Genomic DNA, 23,068 nt, shown 5'->3' on the forward strand with positions numbered 1-23,068 from the left:
CTCTCTCTAAAGGGAAATATGTGATATATGGATGAGACCAGTTTGCTTTTATAAGTGCCATAATGTGAGTGACTATAAGCCAAATTTGATTAATGCCGAATTACTCAAAAGAACAATTACTACAACTGCATAGTAATAATGTTAAACTAACAGAATAGAATCTGGGTGGATTAATTTAGGACTGTTGACTTCTAGTTTTAGCTTCTGCTTGTATTTCAAAGTAAAGAAGGACATCCAAATTTGTTTCAATAACGCGCAAAATGTAGTTAAATTAGGGAAGAATTTTTCCTCCAAGTTTTATCTTTCTGTAAAATTCAAATGGTAGCGATATATTTCGGCATATGTTGAGGGGATATTCTTGTGTATTTGAGAATGTGGACTGAGTGCCTCAGCAGGACTTTCTCACTGTGTGAACATGGGTAAATTTTCCTGTGGCTCTAGAATTCAGAGGAATTCTTAAATCATAACTTTTTCCAGTTTGTTGGTAACACTGTTTCATCCTAGAGCTGTGATTTTTTTGTTTGCATAAATTTGTTGCCATAATAATAGCAACAGTAAATATATATATTGATTTATAATAATCAATTTCGCTTGCATCAAGTATGCATTTTAATAAAAAGTCTGGTTATTGGTTTGTAGTCTTAATAATTTATAAATTATTAAAGAGGATACTGTACATTTGTTAGCTTGAAAGGTCTCTCATATCAGAAAAAACTCATGCATGATTGTTTTGTTTGATATCAAAACACATTTTTGCTGTCATAATACTGGCACATTTTCAAGGCATGCTGTTTTCTGGCTGCTAGCAGGGAGTAATGGAAACAATGCAGTGATCATGTAATTTATTGAGAATAAACACTAAAAATACTTGGGCAAGCAATGTTTTTAATTTAATAGGGACTAGTATTCCTAAGGCTGCATAAAAGAGCTGTTTCAGTACCACAGAGGTATTTAAATGCCTTGCTGCCTGTGAATTGTTTATAATTTCTTTCTGGTAATTTTCCTTTGGATCAGATTGTGATGTCTCCTGAATTGTGATAGTGCTTGTTGAGGAGTGGTCATGCAAGCAAAATTCGATAACCTCGATATGTCACTTCATCTGCCGTTTTTCTTTTGTTAATGCAAAGCTGGTTGCATAATATCTAATTTCTCCTTTAGCTGACCACAGATGGAAACAAAATCTATAATGGCAGCGCTAGGTTTTGTAAGAAAAAAAACGCGAGTGAGGAGTTGAAGGATGTGGCTTGTTCTGTTTGGATGATGCAGGATTGCTTTAAGCAGTAAGCTTACTGTTTTCAGATGGCATTAGCAGCATCAGTGATATAGCTGTGTCAGCCTCCTTGACTACTGGATGTCTGTAATCGCACGGAGGAAACTATATTTAAGATCTGATATCTTAAGGGTAATGACTCCAGCACTTGCTGATGGACAGAATGGCTGTTAATGCTTTCTTTACTAGCCCAGAAGATTCTGAAAGATAGATGGGTCCCTGTGATGTACTTTTCTGAGACAGGAAATGCAATTTTTGGGGGTCTCTGGAAATAGGAAGGTCATGCAGCTTGGAACCGGTGAGACATTACAGTCTCTAAGTCATCAGGTATGACCTCATAGTTTATACTAATATTTCTAACACAAGGGTTTGTTTTACAGTTTTAGGTCGTTTACGATCTCTTTGTCTGTGTAATTGCTTCGTGTTGGATTTGCTACAGGATTTATAGGGGAGACTGTTTACATAAGCAGAGCGATGTATAGCTTGGAAATCTAACGTGCTGTTAGTTGCTGTTTGAACAATGTAAGCTTATTCCAGATATATTTTCAACCTGTTTTTCTTGTGAATATGATTTCTTTTGACTAATTTGTGCTAAAAGGTTATACCTTTGCTGTAAAGTAAAATGACAAGATTGTATTGCAGTTTTATTTTGCCTTATCTTTACATGGCACACAAAGCAATTGTAAACGTGCATGTTTGTTGCATGAGATGCAGTATAAGGCAACTGTTTACCTACAGAGGCAGGTTATTTAAAACAACGTTATCACATTGTGTAACAGGACTGAGCTATTCTGCAGGCACAGATTTTGCTTCATTTTGCAGTAGTAGATTTTTTTTCCCCTTTCATTTCAAAGCTGTTTAAAAATAGCTCACTGAACATAACAGTGAAAGTTTGGCACGATGACTCTTCCCTTTTTAATTATTACGCTCAGTGACACATACTAATGCTAATGGGTTGTGAAAAAGAAGATTAATAACTTAAATTCGGATCGCTGTTTAAAACCAAATTAATTTTACTGAAACATGTCTCATCCTTTTTGTTTTAACTCTTGCCAACTTTACTGCAAAGCTGATACATTTGTATCAGCTGATGTATTGTGGTGATGGACAGGAAAGTCAGAGCACATAAAGAAAACAAGTATATGTGTGTTTTTTTACATAGGAAGGTGGTGGCCTAATTCGATGTATGGGGCACAAAATGGAATTTGAGATATCATTATCACTTCAGGTGTTATAAATGCTCTATAATAGCCATTGTTTCCCTTGAGTACATCATAGACCAATTATATTTGAAATCGCAGAAGTTTATTAAAAAATTATATTCAGCTCCATCTTAAATTCTAGATGTATTTGCAGAACATTTCCATGGCAACCTGCTTGGCCATGTGTTTTAAAAGCTCAGCTGAAGCCTGAAAGTAGTGTGCAATTTTTCTGTCGCTTGCTTTACCCTTCTGGAACACCAATTTTCGCATATAACTGGACTGCAGATTGACAGGGGTGAGCGGTATTTCCTGACCCCAAGCACAGGATTAAATGATCAAGGCTTAAAAACATTTTCGTATTTCCACTGAGAAATGTAAACATGTAAAACATGGATATGATTTTGCATTTAGAACTGTATTCCGGTTTCACCCCCCATTTAATAATGTTTTTTTGAAAGTGTATGTATGTGGGAGACTACAGAAGACCAAACTTAAGAATGTGTAGTGGATTGCTTTGGTAAAAACGACTGTCTTTTCATTTTTAATTAAAAACATACTTGTAAAAAATGTTCTGTTACTTTTACTGGCCTTTAAATTATAGCTTCCCAATCTAGTTATCCAGCTTAGATTCTTATTAATAATGGGAAAAGACTGCCCTGGTCTTAAGCTTGATTAGGTTTGGAATTATTTAACTATACCTTTTACTTGCTACAAGATCTTTTTAATCTGTTAGAATTTGTTTTCAGTATTTTAATGTATTAGTCACAATGAGTACATTCTGTTTCTTGGCATTGAAATGAAATTCCTGAAAGTATTGGTTTTGTGGTATTTTGATGCTTTGCAGGGTATTTATGGATTTTTTAATAGGACCAGCCCCTTCCCCCAGCTTCTTTGTTTTCCTTATTCAAGTATGATTTAAAATCTAGACTTGACTGTATTTTGAAGTTGTTCATGAAGTCTCCTTGACTCATTTAAAATAATTAGATCTCCATGGAATTTTGCATAACTGGAAGCTATAGCAGTATGTCATGTGCTTATCCTGGACTTTGTTCCCTCACATGTATTCTGTAACTTGTGTCCTGTGGATGGTTTTGAAGTGTATCCTTGATAATTATCTCCAGATAGTGCAGCAAACATCCACTGTGGCCCGTGTAGGATAGAAACTGTATCTACAGAGGAAAATAAATTGGTGAATAGTACTTGCTTGAGGAAGTGTGTGTTTCAGTCATTCCATTTTGAAACGACGTTATTACGGACTATTGCAAGTGAGTATGTGTTTTCACTCGGAGGACGTAGTCCCATTATAGATCCTTCTTCATCTGGAGAGACTAAAGAAAAATATCCCAAAGGAATGTATTAAGGAAGTGAAGTTCTTCTGTAAAAGAAAGAGTTACAGCAGAGTAGAGATACAATCACATGAGAGCAGGGAGTTGGTCTGAAGTGATCTGAAAACTACAAACTATATTGCTTGATTAACCCTCTCCCCATCCCCTCTGCCACTCCCACCCAAAACAGGTTTAAAATATACTTACTGGTGTTTGGACATATTGGACAAGTTTAGAGTCAGTGAATCCAGTGGCTGTGTGTTGGGATCAACTTAAAAGAAGGGAGGTTTTTTTTATGCCTTCTTTAAAACGATAGTATCCCTCTTCAAGTTGACTGCAACTGTCAGTATTTGAAGAACACTGTGTCAGGAAGGATCTTTCTAACTATTCTTTCCGCTTGACTGTGCATAAGGAACGCACATCCATGAATATGCGTTTCTCTATCTTTAAACGTTCTTATTTACAGAACTTGATGTTAAAAGTCTGACTAAGGAACAAAGCTCTCTATGGATGTTTTAGGAGCAGTGTTAGCTAGTAAGTTGGGCAAGAAGCCCAATGTTCATGCCATTTACCAATTATAAACATGAATGCTCACAATCATGCACACAGTTGTGTAGTGTTTTTGCTTACTACTGATTGCCATTCTGACTTTTTTCATCAGGTAGCATGCCAGTGTTGAAAATGGCAACACTAGGACAAATAGGAGATTGTGGTCAAATATTCACAAATGGCAAAACAATACTTGAAGCAAAAAAAGACTTTTGGAGGGAGTTGACAGAAGTCAGGTCCTTTTGTCCTACGTTAGTTTCCCTCACAAGAGATGATCCTATTCTCTGGTAAAATTCTCCTCGTTTAGTACTTTAATGCAGATACCAAGTCATTGGGCCTTATGACCTCAATTAGTGAAGGCTTAGTATAAGCAGATCAGAAAGGTCTAAAACATAAAGTAACGTAGCAGAAATAGCTAACTGCAGGGTCACAAAATATATACCTAAATATTTGGTATTCTAAGAATGTTCTATTCCATTTAGGTTGGGGAGGGACTTTTTACAAGAGTGTCCACTGATAGGACAAGGGGAAATGGGTTTAAGTTGAAGGAGAAGAGATTTAGATTGGACCTTAGGAAGAAATTCTTCAGTACGAGGGCGGCAAGACTTTGGAATAAATTGCCCAGAGACGTTGTGGCTGCCCCCTCCCTGGAGGTGTTCAAGGCCAAGTTGGACGGAGAGTTGAGAGGCGTCCCTGCCCATGACAGGGAGGTTGGGCTGGATGATCTCTAAGGTCCCTTCCAGCCTAGGCCAGTCTATGATTCTATGATTCTGTAATATGTCCAGGTGATCATTCTGATTGAAGACTATTTCAAGGAGTTTTGCTGGTGTGCAACATGAAAATGTGGATAAAATGCAACAATAATGCCACAGTAATCTGTTAAAAAAAATAAAATAGAGTCATAATTAGTCCCAACCAATTCCTGTAGAAGTGGGACCACCTGAGAGGGAGTAATAGGGAAGGTGACCATATTAATGTAGTAGAAGAGAATGGCATTTTGGAGAGAAGAGGCAATCACAGCTATGTTTCGTTTTATCTCTCTTTTCCTCTCTCTCTCTCTCTCTCGTAATGAGCCTCATAAATAATATGATTTGTTCATACTATTTCTTGTTTCCATGCAAGACCATATTTATTTTGCCTTACTTAACTTTTCAGTAAAATTTATTAATTAAAAAGACATTAACATGAATGCTGTTACACTACTGTAATCAGGCTGTGACTGTGGATAAGGTGGTGAAATACTGCTATTCCCATTTTACTACGAGGTTGAAGTTTTTTCTTGTGTTTAACTGATACTTCTCTTGTTTTAATTTGTGCCCATTTCCTCTCGCCCTGTCACTGGGCAGTGCTGACAGGAGCCTTCGCTGCTTCCCCCCCAGTCAGGTACGCTCTGATGACTCCTCTGAGTCTTCTCCAGGCGGGAACAGTTCCAGCGCTCTCAGCCTCTCCTTCTGTGACCTTTGCAGCTCTTTTCTGGGCTTACTCCAGAATGTCCATGTCTCTCTTATGAGCAGGGAGCCCAGAACTGGACAGGGTTCTCTGGTTATGTCTCAACAGGGTTGTGTTAAGAGGGGCAGGATCACGCTGTCTGATAAGGAAATTTGACTTGTCTGTTAACTGGTTAATCAAACGTGGGACAGTTTGGACAGGAATCCTTGGAAAGTGAGCACTGAATGCACTAAAAATTATAAATGCTACTGTTTGTTGGTAATCTTATGGAGAGGAAAAGCTTTGAAAATAGCCTTGCTTTAATTCATAGTCATTGTTTTAGTGGCAAAACCTTGTGTTGTTTTGGAATGTCTGATATGGAATCTATGTCCCCAAATGATATAAGCAGAGAATAACTCCTAAAGGGAAAGGTTAAGCTTTAATATTTTGAGCAAAGCAATTTTAAAGTAAATGAAAAAAAGTTATCCTGTAGTATGACATCACTAATAAGGAAACAAACAAACAAAAAATTATGGGGAACGTGAACTTGAAGGATTTGTAAGTTATGTTTTGAGTCAGCTCACCAAAAATGATTTGTTAATTTGTGGTGGAAGTTCAGAGCCTGCACAGAGCTCTCAAATGTTCTCAGTCGATGCAGCAACCATCAACTGATACAAGATATTCAACTTGGTGCATTTTCTGAAGGTGTAAACCAGACATTAAATGACATGAGGGAGTATTGATGTATTGTAAAAATTTGCTCATCTTTATAATAACTTCCCCCTTTTCTCCCAGGATGCTTAAATAATAAGGAAAAAAAGTATATAGGAGCCTTCAGTAATTCAGGATTCATCTGTTTCTCTCCTGATAACATAACGAGTTGTTTAAATTATCTTTATTAAAGATTTTATGTAGGCACACTGAGTCATTAAAATACGTGTAAGAAATCATACCCATATGGTTTGCATCCACATTTAACGCAATTAAATCTATTCTAACAAAAGCAATACCAGTTTTATGTCTCAATCCTGCGATTAAAATTTTCTAGGGAAGGCAGCGTCACTTTTATGCCTGAGTCTTGCAAGTGGAACAGCAGAGAAATACCCTCTTGTCCCTGCATTGGTAAGGGGACCTGCAATTGAGCAATTCCATTCGGGTGTGGAGTCTGCCTGGAGACACGAATTTGCATGGTGGAGACCTGGTGTCAAGCTTATTACGTGAGGGGGTTAACTATTCCTTAGGTGGGTTTCTGTCTGAAAGTTAGTGGTGCAGGTCAGTTATACCAGCTGATGTCAATTTTTAGTTCAATTTTCAAAGGTACTTGAGTGTTTATTTTCTCTTTTCCTGCTAGGATTATGTGAAATACTTTAAACTTGGAAAAAATTAATCAGATTTCTTCTTCCCTTTTTCTTCCCTCCTTGTTTGTCTAACTTTTCTAGTCGAGTTCCAGAAGTAAATTTTGATGAATGTAAAATTTTAGACTTTGTGTGTGTATGTGTGTCCTAAACAGTGGTTGTGCCTCTCACAACTTAAAATTTAAATTTGGGCAATTCAGTTTATAAGGAAGTGGAGATTGGTTGTGTGACCTCAGTGTAGACTGTCAAGTAACATTTTTAATGGAGTACACTGAATGTTCATTAGACAAAGGTTATACAAGTGTAAGACAGAAAATGACAGATTTGTAACAATGACAGACACACGGTGATTTCTTATGGTCTTGTATATTCTGCTGAAGATTATTCCTGTGTGCTTAGACTCCACATGGGAAGCGTAGGCCTAGTTCTGTGAGTGCTACTAGGGATGAAGCTCAGTGTCTGGTAACTGATCATCTTTAGAATATCAATTGTGGTAGTTGACCTGCTAACACATGTCAAAAATAAGAATTCTTGGATCACCAGGGCACAGGATGTCATGGAGGTGGCTGGGTGTTGCCGATAAAGTTTACCCAACATATGAAATGTGAAACAGGCGAAAATCAGAAGCTGTCTTGGCATTCTTCTTTTGTTCTGGAAGGAAGTGATGACCTTTTTCTCCAGGAACTTGGTTGCCTCATCGCCTTCGCCAGGCTCATCCCTTCTGCTAGATCTCGGTGTACTGTCGCCAGTCCTGCGCGGAGTCATGAGTGAATTTCTCATTGCTGCCAGTGAGCGCCTTGCAGTGACTCACTGGGCTTGGTTATTGCCCAGTCTGCCTTCTGCTCTCCTCCTCCTCTTTCCGGAGTGTTTTTACTATTTTGTTGCGTGCAGATGTGCTGAAATTTTTCAGTCATCTAACTTCTAATGCAAAGATGCATATTTGCTGTGGATGTCAGTGAGAGATGTAATCTGTGCTGTCAAAAGCAGTTACCAGCAGTGCCTTGTGCCCTGAACATCTACACTAGCAGCAACCTCAGCACAAATTTGAGACGTGCTCTGGGTTCTTTTCTTGTCTGCTTCAACAGATAAGAATTGTTTCCTTTCCGTATCCTCTGCAATTGCTGAAACAAGGATTAAATATATATATTTTTTTTGGCAATGTGTGTATCATCAGCTATAAACAAATTTCCCTGGTAATCACTTAGACTTTATTTCCCTCATGGGGCTCCTTTTATGTCCATAAAATATCATTATCAATTTCTAGTTTAATTTCCTTTTAATTTTCCTGCCTTTATTTGGCTACAATGTACGCACCTGTAGGTCTCTAATTTAATATAAGAATGTAAAGAATAGCACCTTTATCTTCCACTATGCACAGCATAAAATTTCTTCAGGTGATGTGAAGAATCCCTTATGCTGTTTATTCAGTCATAGCAAACAGTATTCAGGCTCTGGCTTTGGACAGTTTTGACACCTGCTTTTATACAGAGCTGGGCACCAGGGATCCTGTGAAGTAAACTTCAGGTCCTGAAGCTGATGCTGTTCCCATAAGGGATGGTCCTGCCTTCCCAGCGTGTTCATCACTGTCTTTCTGCCTTTCTTGGTTTACAGTTCACCTGTTTGGGATAGGCATAGTGATGTACACTGATTTAGCAGACAATTGTGGAGCAATGCTGCTCTTCTCAGAAGACAGCAGGGAGTTACATAATTTTCAAGACAAGAAGTCCCCCATGCTCAGTAACTAACCCTCATCCTGGGGAACTGTCTGTGTTAATGAAGGTTTTCTTTGCTTCATCAAGTTCTCAATGTGCTTCTGCTCAGCTTGTCTCTGTATTTATAACTTCTGGTGTCTCGTCAGAGGACCTTTCAGCATGGAACTGCAGATATCCTTCAGGCAACTCAGTTGTCATTTCTTTCCCTGGAATATTCCACAGAATTGAATGTTTTCCAGTCTATTGCACTTACTCATGTGCCCTGTAATTCTATTTTTCACAAGTTTCTCTAAACCTGCCCATCGCCAGCAGCAAGCTTACTGGGTGATTGCTTACAAACAGGCTTTGGAAATCTTTTTGGAATTTGACATTGTATGTGTGGTCTTCCAGTTCAAAGGCACAAGAGATGATTTCAAGCAAGGATGTTACACACCACGTTCAGTATCTCATCGGTAGAACTTGGGCTTTTAAACTGTGTTTTGTTGACTGAAATATCTTGGGAGTAACTGTTGGACGGATACACAAATCTTTACTTCTAGGCTTCTAGGCTTTTTACTTCTAGGCTGGCTGGATCTCCACAGTAATGTAATGCAGAAAGTGTTTAAAACACAAGTGGACAAATACAACGTAATAAGGTCACATAGAATTTCTATTTTTTTCATGAACCTGATTAAAGAAATCTTTAGGCCTTTGCTAATCTTTTATCACTCTTGGCATAAGCACTATTTTTGTGATTTAGGGTGGTGAAAAATGAACAAGAATGAGAATAATCATGAATAAAATTTACAAGGGAATAACAGTAATATGTATTAATAGAACTATGCACAACAACGTTAAAAGGAGATATTTCTTACCTTTTACTTAGTAATTAAATATGTCACTTACTGCTCCCCTCCTTAGTTTTTTTAAGCAGTTACATAATAAATGGGCATAGGCGGAGTGCTAGTGAAGCTAAACTGACCATCCCAGTGACTGCGAGGTGAGTGGGCAGGCTTCCTCACTGCCCTGTGCAAGTCACATCCACTGCGAAAGAGAAAAATGGGCACATTTGCTTTTTCTAGTTTTCTCTTCTTTTCACCTGCTGTGAAAATTCTTCAGTTTAATTGCAAACTGTGCAGGGGAACACAGTTTGAGTCATTAGTGGTCTTCTAAAAGCTTTGGGCCTTTTTTCTTTGAAGGATAGGCAAAGGTTCAAGGGCGATTTCAGCTCTGTTCTTCTGGCTTCCTGTTATTGCTTCTAGTTCCTTGTTGGCTTTTTCTAAGCTCTGTTCCAGTTTAAAATATGCTCATTCTGTTTCTAAGCAGAGGAAAGCTCTAATGATATGTACTTTTTAAAGTGTTCTGTGGCAGGCAGTGGCAGTGGTATAGTTTAGAATAAAATTTTTTGGAATCTTATCTTGCTCCCATCCTGCTGGTTTCCTGTTGACTATACAGGAGTCATGCAAAATGCGAGCTAATGCACAATTTCACATGCCTTTTGGGGAATAATATCTTTATTTGTCATGATCCAGTCTACTGGGAATTCCACCATTTGGAAATGGATTTGTAATCCTGGTGGATTACAAACCTGCTTCTTTTGAGTTTTGAATTCTGCCATGTTTACATCAGGAGATGAAATTGTACTAGAACATAAAAGTTTCAAAGAAAATAATTTACTACCTTTAATTCTTTATCCTTTTCCAAGTGTTGGTGCCCTGTTGTTTTTTAAGTATGCATATTTGTGACTTCAATAGCATATCAGAGTGACAGGCAAGGAGTGGATTTCAATGATTTTTTTTTAGGCAGATCAACTCCTAGAGCTTTAATGTGTTAGCTGGAATCTGTGGTTCCCATATGTCACAGGCCTGACTGCACCCTTATGTGGGGACCAAAAGCCCTGTGTAACATCCTGGGATAGGTATGCTTTAAAATACATTAGCTGGCCTTTTCTGTTTGCAGTTGTTCAGCTTCAGAAATCTTGAAAACAGTCGTTGGTAAGTGTCAGACATATTAGGTGTGATGTTGGTCTTGGAAAAGAGTAAGTAGGCCTGAAATAACAAAACAGGCTCCTTAAACCCCAAACATGCCCTTCTCAAGAACTCAAAACATCTGTACATCCAAGGATGGAGAAGAACCACTTGACGAGTGGTGTTATTTACTCTCTTGTGTACAATATCTTGAGAAGAATTAAGCAATCAATATGCTATTTTGGTAAATGATTTGTAAATACAATTAAAATTCCTGGGAAGATAAGGCCTAGATTAGTGCAGTTCTACATTACAGAAGATTTACTAGTGTATGTTGGCATAAACTTCTAATACAGTTACAGGTATAACATGCCTCGACCTACTGCTTATAGGGACTTGGCATGTAATATAAGCTTCAGTGGATTAAATCTTTTTCTTGTATAACATATTTATAGCAAATTATTCTTATCAACTAGCATTTTAAATCACCATGTAATTTGTTAAAACAACTAATGTATGTCAGAGAGTGTATGTAACAGCTTCATATAACAGAAGTTTCAGGATACATGAAAGAGCAACAGTCAGGAAGGTACCGTTTCCTTTCTCTTGTTATATTTGATAGCTTTATTAGTGCTTGTTTATCTCTGCTTTCTGATGCTTTTCATGCTCTTATATCAATTTATGTCCAGATTACACTTCTTTTTGGTATTCTCTGTCCGTTCCTTCTTCCTATAAATTACATCTGCTTCCAGTTCAGCCTCCTCCCTGTGCCATTCCTGCGACTTTCTTTTTTCCTTCAGGTGCAGAACTTCTTATCTTCCTTTTATTTTCTTGATGTTTCTGGGATGTTACTGGTCTCAAAGGTCCTTGCCTTTTTACCTCCAGCTGTTCCCATCAGCCCATGAAACTTTGTTCCCTCGTATATTAACACTGCATCGTCAGTGGTCCTTTCTGTGGAGACTGTTGCCTCCAACAATACCCACTTTGAATTTTCTTCGAAGAGGTTGGTACTTCCTGTGTTGCTGTTCTTCAGTTCCCAGCCCTTTATATCTCCCTCTTGCCTTTTTATTTTTTAAAAAAAACACCAAACAAATGAAAGCACCAACATTTCCTTCTGCCTGCCTTTCTGATGTTTTTATGGGCTACGTGTACACAAATCTGCCTATTCCCATCTCTCTGACTTCAAGGTGCATCTTTCTTCCATTCATGACTTCTCACCCTTAAGTTTCCCTATGGGTAACCATCCAACTCTGTAGCTGCCCTGGCTCTCATTTGAACTGTGTAACGTGCCAAATCAGCTACACATTTGGGTTGGTCTTCTCTGTGCAGTGTGTTCACCGAGTTCCTTTTCTGTGCTAACCATTTGAGCTTTTTCAACATTTTTATTCTCTTCTCTCTCGAAGAGTGAGACTTTGCAACACTTCTGTTTTGTTGATCTTGGTGACTTCTGCTCTAATTTCCTTTATTCCTCTGTACTTTCCTCTATCAGTTTATGAGTCCACTTTAGGCTCTATCTTGCAAACCCTTCTGACAATTCATGGTCCTGGCTGACTCCCAGTATGCGCTTTCTCAGTTCCTAATTCCATCTGCCATGCTTCAGAGATCCTGCTGACTATCTCTGGTGGAAATCTTCTGATTCTGCTGATTTGCTGTAGTTCTTAATCTCTGGGATTTTGTAATCTGTTATGAGGATCTTTGCTTGCAGTTTTGCGTGTTCTCTATTTTTTATAAATTGTATAGCCCTCGCTCTAGTTGATCTGTTCCCCCCTCTCTCTATGTGAACTTCTTAGAAGTAACTAACCAAGATAAAAATTCAAGCTTACTCCTCATTTACTGAAACAGACATTAAGATTTTGTTTTGTAGTTTTTGAATTTGTTCAAATGAACCTGTCACTGTCTCTATCCACCTTCTGACCTTCTGCTGTTCTTTTTTTCATTTCTGATTCTGTCCTTGAATTCCTTCCCATAAACAAGAAATATGTCACAGTCCTTCATATGAAAAAAATCCAACACAAACCAACCCTCGATTTTACGGAGTTTCTATACACCAGATTAAGGTCCTATCCGTAGACCTCTTTTGTCTCTCTACCCCCTTAGTATGCTTAGTGCAGTTGTCTTAATCTCTTGTCTTCTAATGCTTTTCTAGAACTGCTTACTTCTGGTTTCTGTCTTTTGCACCAAAATTTATTTCACTGATGTTCCATTTGACTTCTTCCTGGAGAAATTCCAGGCTAGTCCTTTATTCTCCTCCACTCCATCTGTCATCTCTCTGTGAAGCTATGCTAGAGTCTTCACTAAACTTTGTTGTTCTTAGATATTTGTCATTTTGTCCTTGTTGATTCTCTATTTTTTTCAGACTTAGGTTCTTCCTGCGTGAGTCTTCCTTTCTCTCCCTCCTCTTTTTTCTGTATGTAAATATGTGTTTAGATCTCTCAGGAATCCATCCTCAGCCTTTGCATCCTCCTCCACACCTTACTTCAGATAATGGAGCCATAAGCATAATCTTTAAGAAGGCATCAATACTTAATTTTTTTAGTAATCTTCCTCCACTCCAGTAAAACTTTACCTATTTCAGAAAATTTTCTTGGTCTTTAGTAGTCACCTGAATATAGTAATGTCAGAAACAATTCCTGTTTTTTTATTTCTTTCTTGATGTCCTCTTCTTGCTCTATGCAGCTTTGAGGTCTGACAGTTCCTGTTTTTACGTGTAGCCATAAATCAGATGGAAGTTCTGCTCGTCTCAACGCCGTGACTATTATGATCTCATGTGCCTGTCTGATGTTAATACTTAACAGCTTTACTTCATTTGATTACTGGTTTTAATATCATCTTTACTTATTACTCTGCCTACATCACTTGCTTTTTAAAGTCTGTTTACTCATCTTCTCAAATACAAACTTCTAGTCTTTGTTTTAAAAGCTTTACAACTTCCCTTCTCCTTTCTTTCTGAGAGAGAGATTTTGCCACAAAGTCCAATTTTGTGTTTGCTCTACTGCAGTATTGTTTTTTATTTCCCAGTTACTACTCATTTTATGGTCCTTAGTGCACTTTCTCTTACTGTGCCCAGTCTTTAGTGAAGCTCCTTCTCAAAACTCTTTCTGTAGTCTATAAAGTTAAGTATAAGCTGTCAAGAACTGGGCAAGTGTTTTAGTTGGGTGCATCTTACTGTACTTACCAAGTACATCTTACTGTACTGTACCAAGAATTTTTAACCCAAGACTTTTTATTGTTTGTATACCTACAGGCTCTAACTTGCCTTTTAAATTACACGACTATTGAAATAGTTATAACGTCTTTTATTTGGACCAAATACAGACCAGCAGACAATTATTGTTTGTTTAGTACCTACAGTGAGATTGTGCCTAGTTCAAACTTGTGGTAAATGAAAGACTTGTGGCATAAATGATAAGAAGTTTATTTTTTATGTTCACAACAAAAATACGCTTTCTTTACTAAAAGGAGATGGTAAGGAAGGGTATGAAGGGATATCACTTTTTGTCATTGTGCTTATAATTGTGTTCACTTTAGAGCAGTGAAATACAAGTAATGATATATAATTCAAAAATTTCATTACTTGTGCCAGTAAAACTTCCTTTCTAGTAAATTCTGCCATTTTCTCAAGATACTGAACACAGGGGACATTTGGACCAAGGAGATGGAGTTTGAAAAGTGAGATTTAATGTTATCTAGTAAATAAATGAAATTAAAGGTAAATGCTATGCCTGTGAGAAGGACTGAAAATATTGTTCCTTTGGAAAAATTTCCTTATCAAACTAGGAGTGCCATCCTGACAGCCTTTCTATTTCAAATATCATAGGTACCACCACCAAAAAGACTTCTAAATTCCTAAAGTTGACGATAGTTCAAAGTTAATTACATTTTCTTCAAAGCTCTGACGGAGATGGTTGTATCATCCCTTACTATTCTATAGAGCTGCATAGAAGTTTGCCAGTTTAGTGGCATTACGAGAAAATTGAAAGAGAAAATAACAACACTCATCTCTAACAGTCTTGCATATAGAAGCACTGACAAAATCTGTATGAACTGGTAATGCCGTGTTCACCTTTACTTTCTACTCTATAGTAATATTTGTCCCTTTTCCTTTCCAAAAGTTATGTTCTGTAATTTCAATATAAAGCACATTGTTAAAGTTGTATCAGTTGTTTATAACTTTTAGCTTGTTTTTATTGTCAAATATCTTGACTAGTCTAGAACAAAAAAGTCATGAAAGTGATGACATTTAAAGCTTCCAGATTACAGCAGACAAATGATTTGTGTAAGTCTAAATCTTAGATCTCTGACAGAATCGAGGACTAGTTGAACTACTATTTATAATCCATATTTATCTTTGATTCTTTGGCAGCACATTTCAAATTCCAGAATGTATATGTTGTGCACTTGTGCTGTCTAGACTTCTAAACTGTACATATCTCCTGTTACCTAGTCCACTGTTCCAATATATTTTGAGTAAGTCTTTGATATGAAAGTTGTCTTTACAGTGCAGTATTTCATTGCCTGGGCAAAAGTGAGACACGAGTAACTTCAGACTTGTTATATGAAATCTGTTATTTGCTCTGCTATTTCTCAGAACACTTTATTGATTTCATTATCTCACTTACTTCTTTTCTGCCTTTCCTCCCCACTCCCCTGTGCCACTTTTGAAGTGTTTACTGCTTTCCTTAATCCCTGTGTGAATTAATTAGACTACCTGAGCTTTCAGATCACAGATCATGTCATCAGTGACTTGGAGGACATAATTATTTTCCATCTTTTTTTATGTGAAAAGAGTGGCTCTTGAATGTTTTCTCTGGCATTTTCCTCCCTGCTTGCCATGGCTTACTGGTGACCTGAGAAAGATAAAGACAAGAGCAAAGATAATCAGAATGTCATTGTCCACTTATGAAATGGGGAATTTTTCTTGTCTTATGCTGTGACTATATAGACAGTGCAAAAAGTCTATTAATATCCATTGGGGTAGCTGTTCATTTGCATGCAGCAGAACAATTCTGGGTGATGCAAATGTGTGTTTTTCAATCACATCAGTTAGAGTTGTCTTTAACAAAATCACTCATGAAAACAAAGTCATGATTTCCTAAGTTTTTGGAGAGGAGAAGGACTGGGTCATCCATTCTGGATTTTCAGCTAAAGTTATGCCCTGAGTATATAGGAAATTTTGGAACTTTCCAGACTAAACCCTACATTCCATTTTATACATTTTGGCCAAGAAAGAATTGTCAGTTGTCTTTAAGGAAGTTATTTACAAGTTTCAGTTTTAAAAAAGCCTACAATCATTATTTGTCTTCTGGAGTGTAATAGATCATACAGAAGAAAATTCTGAAGGACCACAAGGAATCCAAATGAGTGTTTGGTCATGCAACAGAAAATTGTATAGTGTTCCAAGTTAATTTTTTCCTGACCATACTATTTTTTTTAAACACTTTAATTAGATTTAGTTCAGTCAGGCTACCTTCACTGCTAATAGAGCAACAATATTACTGCTATTGGCAAACTTATTTGGTAGGTTATCAATGAGTTTAGCTATGTAGGAGTGATCACAATCAAACTGACAGTCTTTCTAGTTTTCTATCCTGTCTCTCCAGGTAGTTTAATTGGACTCCGTTAAGTCTCAACAATATTCAGCCCATCTTCAGTGACACTCAGTCTGTCTAAGATCTTGCTTATCCAGTGGAAGCGGCCATCTCTTTGCATTGGCTGTTAGAGAAATTGATAGTGATGCCATCTCTAGTTAAGGCAGCTTCAGTTGTGTGCCAAAAATCTTACAGAATTAATCTGATTTTAGAATGTCTTTGTCTTGGAATATCCTTCCTGGTGCCCAGATTAAACCTTAAATTGTGTTTGTGGAGAGTGTTTGTCAAATACAGGTGAAAATTGTGGATATGTCTGACAGACAAATCACTGAACTTTATATCAGTGTTTCTGAGAGAGGGAGTTAATTTATTATTGATCTTGCCGGCTTACAATGTCAAAAAAAGGTGACGTTGTGAACTGTGGTTGACATACATTTATATGTAAAAGATTCATACTCGAGACAACATCATCTTTGTGGCTGTAAAGGAAAAGTCCTCTCCTGTGTTGTAGCTGCTGTTAAAACAAGTTCTGATAAACTGGTCATGACCTCTTTTCTTCTTTGCACTTTATATTTCCACATGAGTAGCTGCTGCAAGAAGACTGCCTTCTATGATTCGTCTCCCTGACCCTACTTCTAGGTAAAGAAATCTGAAGACATGCCATCTTTTTCTGAGGCTGAAGGCAAATCCTTAGAGATAGGAACTGTATCCAACTTAAAACCCAATGTATCTTACTGCTCATCGAGAAACTAGCAATTAACATAATTTACTTTTTTTCCATTTGCCCCGCAGCAGCTAATATCCTGTTACATAGTGGGCTAAACTCAGCACATTTGACTTCTGGCTACACCTAAATAATGCTCTAGTCCTGGATCTATCCTCACCTGGCGTTGGGCTGAGAGAGAGCCCAGACAAGCTAAAAGTAAAGCTCATTTGGGCTTTGGATAAAGTCTTCACATCCGTCTTCATGCTGTTGGGCTTCTCCTTGTAGTTGACGTAGCCGTTCCTATGAAGTGAGAAAAGCGGATTCTAGCTAGTGAAATCAGCACTAGGATGACGTAAAGGATTCAAATAATAACCACAGGGGAAAAAATAACCATGCCTCAGCTTGAAATCTATGCTGTTCTTGCCCCTATAACTTTTAAGTATTTGACAGTGTAGTAAAGAAAAATACGAAGCAAAGGGAATAAAATCTCAGTCATATAGATGTGACCCAACGTCTGCATTCCTTAGCATAGGAGAAAGGAATACTGTAATTTATTCAGAGGTCTGGCTGAGACTAGCAATTGAATAAAGATTAGCTTACAAATCCGGCAGATGCTATATGATAGGAAGAAAGGGGAGAAGTTATGAGAATCTTAACACGACTGAAAATATTCAAAGGAACATAATGTAAGTGCCTTGTTCCGGTACAAGGTGCTCGTGTCGTTTAGGTATTCCAGATAATCTTGCCATGAGGTGTACAAAACATGGCAAGCACAGCTGCAATTAAACACAGGTTCTTCAAACAGGTATCAGAATCCAGAAATTATTTAAGAGTTTGTGATTTCGTTTTTATATCCAATGCTCCAGCAGGTTTATCGAGCCTCTTAAGTGGGAATGCTTTGAATTGTGTGACCCCCACCATCCCTCCATTTATTAGCATAGCAGAGCCCGTTTCGGGTGGGAGAGTGCAGACGGAAGAAGCGGGACATCTAGCTACTGCAACAAATTAAGTTACTATTTTGCCTTGATTTTCTGGTTTTGTCTTCTTTAAATAGAAATCTTGTCTTCATTTAGATAGGTGTATGAAGAATAGACAAAGTAACATGCAAATGTAATAAATGGTTTTTTTCTAAAAATAACTTTTTCTAAAATAGCTTTTCTAAGAACAAAGATTCCTTATCAAATGACAAGGAAGTATTTTAGTGATTATGCATTCATTCATGCGTCATTTCATAGTGGCTATATTGTGCATAATGGTATAATAGTCAGTACCAGATGCTTCAGTGTACATAAACACGGGAATTAAATGTGTTAGTGAGCATTTACTGGTCTGTAAAACTACTTTCTTTTATTTGTGTGTGCTTTTCCTGCTTGTGTTTTATCTCATTAAATTTATAACCATAGTACGTGCTTAGATTTAAAGTCTGCAATGATTATCTATGTTCATATGTTACAGGAATTGCGTGATTATGTTAAATGTGTGCTCAGTCTCCGGTCAGTAGCAGATCAGTTGCTGATTTGTGCAATTTTTAGCAGCGTTCCAGAATATGGTGTTTCTTTATTGAGTCATGCTTGGCTTTTGCTATAAAAAGAGAAGGGAGGGAAGGAGAGACAGAGAAGGATGCTTTTATGCATATGACATGCAGCCCTCAGGAAGATGCAAATCTGGAATGAAAACTAATTGCTTTCTACTTTGTTGCATAGCCTGAACTATCTGGAGTAGAGCTAACCAAAAGGAGAATGTGCTTTATGTTAACTAGTAGTGATTACTGCAGAAAGCTGCCACAAAATCAGTGCAATTAAAAGGACATTTAAAAAAAAATTCTTCAGACCTTACAGGGCAGACCGTATTGCATTATAAATGTATTTTGATGGGTCTTTCTTGATAGGTGGATAGAGGGGAAAAAGGATGATGATGTGTATTTAGTGGAATGGAAAAGCAATTATATTTCATCAGAAAGATAAAATCCACTGTACTTTCCATGTCAAAAGATTGCTAAATATGATTATATGTAATATAAGAAATTAAACACAATTATATTAACAAAGGTGTTTCCTTTTTTTCCCCTGTCCTTGTTTTCAGAAAAAAAATTGTAGGATCTAAATTGTGGGCATACATGGTGTGCATTAAATCAGTTTTGTGTGACTGTGGCTGCTCAAGGACAGCTTAAAGGACAAGGCTGAACATGGCAGTCACCAGTGATTTGCCTCCTACAACAGGGAGGCATCCATCTACATGTAACAGCTTCTTAGCCATTTAGGTTAATTGTCTTTACAAGGTATTTCCAATATGCTCTTGGCAGCTCCTGAGTTCAAATAACTCGCTTCTCTATATCTGTAACAACGCCATCTTTATGAAATGTCAAGCTGAACTTAACTAAAACGGCCTTAAAAATACAAATATCTTGTCACAGGTCTGTGAAATAAATACAACACAAAGCAATAATGCTGGAATATCTTCAGACTGAGGAGGTGGTTATGTGTATATGATGTCTGGATAAATATTTAGAATTTCATTGCAGACCGTTTGAAAGGTGAATACTCAAGGTTTATACTGCTAACTTTATGATAAAATAGATAAACTGAAATAATTACAGAGTTCTGTCTTTGATATATATGTAATTAGTGATATATAAAATTATTTTAGTTATTTTATATTTACAGCTTTCTATTGCTTATAGGAAGGTAGTATTTAATGTTTTGCGCTGACAGGCATTCCTAGTTCCATATGGCATTTGAGAATTATGTAGATTATCTAATCATCAATAACTGGCTTATATGGAGAAATAATTAATAACGTGGTTATGAGTCAGCAGGTGTATCACATGTAATTTCTAGTGTGGAAAAATCCAAAATGGTTTCTGCGCTGCTATGTGTTTTGCAGAAAGGAAATTGCTGAAAAAGGATTCTTTTTATCTGTATTGTGATTTGTGCTGTGGATGTATTATGAATGTAATTAAAAAGGAAATTATTTTATCTGAAGGTTTTAAAACCCTGGAATATTAATACTCTCTGTAGCTGATTTTTGCATTGTATTTCAAGGAAAAATGATCATCCAGTTCATTGAAAATACTGACCAATTATCAGTTTATTGAAAACACGGACCAAATATCAGAGACAGAAAATAAATGTGTCTAGCTGTGAAGAAAATTGGATGAAAAGAAGGATTGATTGAAATAATTTCTAGTATTTCATGTAAAATGAAAATGTTGGTGTTATCCATTTTGACTTGTCTGTTCGGAATATATTAGCGCCAAATATCAGACCAATAGAGAAGAGTGCATACCGAGGGAAGGACAGTAAGACATATTTGTTGCAACTATTGAATAATTTCCTATTGTCCCAACAATTTCCTAATGTAAATTTATACTATTATTTCATTTACTACAGTGATCAGCACAGATGATCTTCAGTAAATCTTTGTGCAGTATTCAGGTAGCTTTTATGATATATTCTTTTAAGATCATAGTTTTCCTTTTGTATAGATAACTGTATATGGCCACCTAGACTTTAATCTACCTTCTTGTTGTGTAGAATATGAGGAATGTGTCCTAATTCCATCACCGAGAAATATTCTGAAGTTCTACAAATGTATGAGTCTATATTAGCACACACATAGGTAAAAATTAAAATGCATTTGACAGTGTCCTACATGACATCCTTGCCTCTAAATTGGAGAGATGTGGACATGATGGATGGACCACGCAGTGGACAAGGAATTAGCTGGTCGCACTGAAAGGGTTGCGGTCAACAGCTCAATGGCTGAGTGGAGACCAGTGACAGGTGGTGTTTCTCAGCAATCGGTATTGGGACCGGTGCTGTTTAACATCTTTGTCAGTGACATGGATAGTGGAATTGAGTACGATCTCGGCAAGTTTCTTGACACCAAGCTATTTGGCATGTTTTAGATACGGGCCCATGCCAACTTCACGAAGTCGGCAAGACCAAGTGCCAGGTCCTACACGTGGGTCAGGCACAAATACAGGCTGGGTGATGAGTGGATTGAGAGCAGCCCTGCGGAGAAAGACTTGCTGGTGGATGAAAAACCGAACATGAAGCAGCAATGTCTGCTCACAGCCCAGAAAGCCAATTGCATCCTGGGCTGTATCAATAGTGTCACGGCCAGCAGGTTGAGAGGTGATTCTGCCCCTGTGTCTGTTCTTGTGAGACCTCACCAGCAGCACTGCCTTCACCTTTGGGGCCCCCAGCATAAGGACATGGACTTGCTGGAGTGGGTCCAGAGGAGGGCAGTACAGATGATCAGAGGGCTAGAGCAAGTCTCCTACGAAGACAGGCTGGGAGAGTTGGGGCTGTTCAACCTGGAGAAGAGAAGGCTCCAGGGAAGTCTTATAGCAGCCTTCCATTGCTTAAAGGGGGCCTGCAGGGAAGAAGGGGACAGTCTCTTTAGCAGGGCCTGTTATAAGTAGGACCAAGGAGTAATGGCTTTAATCTAAAAGAAGGTAGATTTAAACTAGATATAAGGAAGAAATTTTTCACAAAGGGAGTGGTGGAACACTGAAACAGGTTGCCTGAAGAGGTAATGGAAGCCTCCTATCTGGAATTCTTCAAGGTCAGGTTGGACAGTGCTCTGAGCAACCTGATCTAGTTAAAGATGTCCCTGCTCACTTCAGGGAGGTTGGACTAGATGATCTTTAAAGGTCCGTTCCATCCCAACACATTCTATGAAATATATTTCAATGCTATAATGTATGTTTGCAGTATAAAGGATGACTCTACTGTCTTCTTTTCTATACTCACCACTGTATTTAAACCTCTAGTATGAAGAGGCAAAAATCGTAACAACTGTGTAAGACTCTTCCATTAAAATAGATTTTTCCTGTTAAATATGTGCATCCGCTGCTGGCGTGTGGTAAAGGTCACTTCTGCACTCATTTGGAAAATGCAGGAGGTGAAATCATGGACTGAATAGAGTTGCTGAGCCCTAGTCTGTAAGAAGCTTGTGATTTCCACGTGAAAGCCTTGACTTTTTCATACTTTCTTATTCCAGATACATTATTTCTTCTACTGTGTGTTTGCTGCTTTTTTATTGCTTTAGGGAAATAGTTTTGTGTGTACATTTTAGGTAAAGCATTGTGTGATAACTGTATAAAACCATAAAATATTAACAAATCTAATTAAAAAGAGAGAGAAATGTTAGCTTGTTTATAAATATATGACAAGTTTATTGCACTCTGATTACAACTTCATGGAAGTATAATTCCACAGGCTTCTGTAGCATTCCTCTTGAGTTAGGCCAACAGAAAGCGAGCTCAGAATATTTATTTTTATGTAAAAGTTGTCCAGTTAAATTTTCAGAAGTGTGCACTGTAAAACTGTACAAGGTATTAATATATGTTGCTTTGGGGTAAAAAAAAAATTTCAAATTGCCTAAATGTTGTTTTTTCCAGTTCTGTTTTTTTTTCCTGTCATCATCTCTTCACCTGGGCAAACCGCACACTTCCCTAAATCAAATGACTTAGCACTTGTGCAGCTCTTCACAGTTCTTAAATGCTGTCTGAATGCTAATTATGGCACAGAGCAGCCCAGTGAGGAAGGTAGATAAGTAAGTATTATTATCCCTATTTTACAGATGGGGAAGCTGAGGCACAGAGATTAAGTGACTTTCCCAAGGCCACACAGCAAGTCAGTGGCAGACCCAGGATTAGCGCTTGGGGACTTCCTGGATCCCTCTCCCATGCTTTAAGCAATAGACCACAGAGTTCACTCGGCTCAGCAAGCAACTCGTTGCAATAATGGACACTTCCAAGGACTCGTACCTGGTCAGTGTGTCCCCACGTTTGTTTGCAGACTGCTGCAGTACATCAGGATGGTTTGAGTAGCTCAGTCCTAGCAGATTTCTGCACTATGTGAAATTTCTGACCTTGTCCTCTTCAAACGGGGTGAAAGGCAGAAGCGGTAGAATTCTGACAGAAACATGGCATGGCTGTGAAAAATGTTTAGTTTTCATGCCTTATTCTGATCCTGCTG

The 23,068-nt window shown here is 37.7% G+C and overlaps 1 protein-coding gene across 1 annotated transcript in view; it reads left to right on the top strand.

The window, feature by feature from the left end:
* Positions 1 to 1,298: 1,298 nt before the first annotated feature.
* Positions 1,299 to 23,068, top strand: part of LOC104275053 (sodium-driven chloride bicarbonate exchanger-like) — a gene marked incomplete at its 3' end in the record, with an annotated part of 45,559 nt that continues 23,789 nt past the window's right edge. Inside the window, exon 1 of the mRNA XM_009870895.1 lies at positions 1,299 to 1,597. Coding sequence (XP_009869197.1) covers positions 1,517 to 1,597 — 81 coding nt within the window. The remainder of the gene's footprint in view (positions 1,598 to 23,068) is intronic.

Source organism: Apaloderma vittatum, unplaced genomic scaffold, assembly GCF_000703405.1.
Source record: "Apaloderma vittatum isolate BGI_N311 unplaced genomic scaffold, ASM70340v1 scaffold13066, whole genome shotgun sequence".
Classification (NCBI taxonomy): domain Eukaryota; kingdom Metazoa; phylum Chordata; class Aves; order Trogoniformes; family Trogonidae; genus Apaloderma; species Apaloderma vittatum.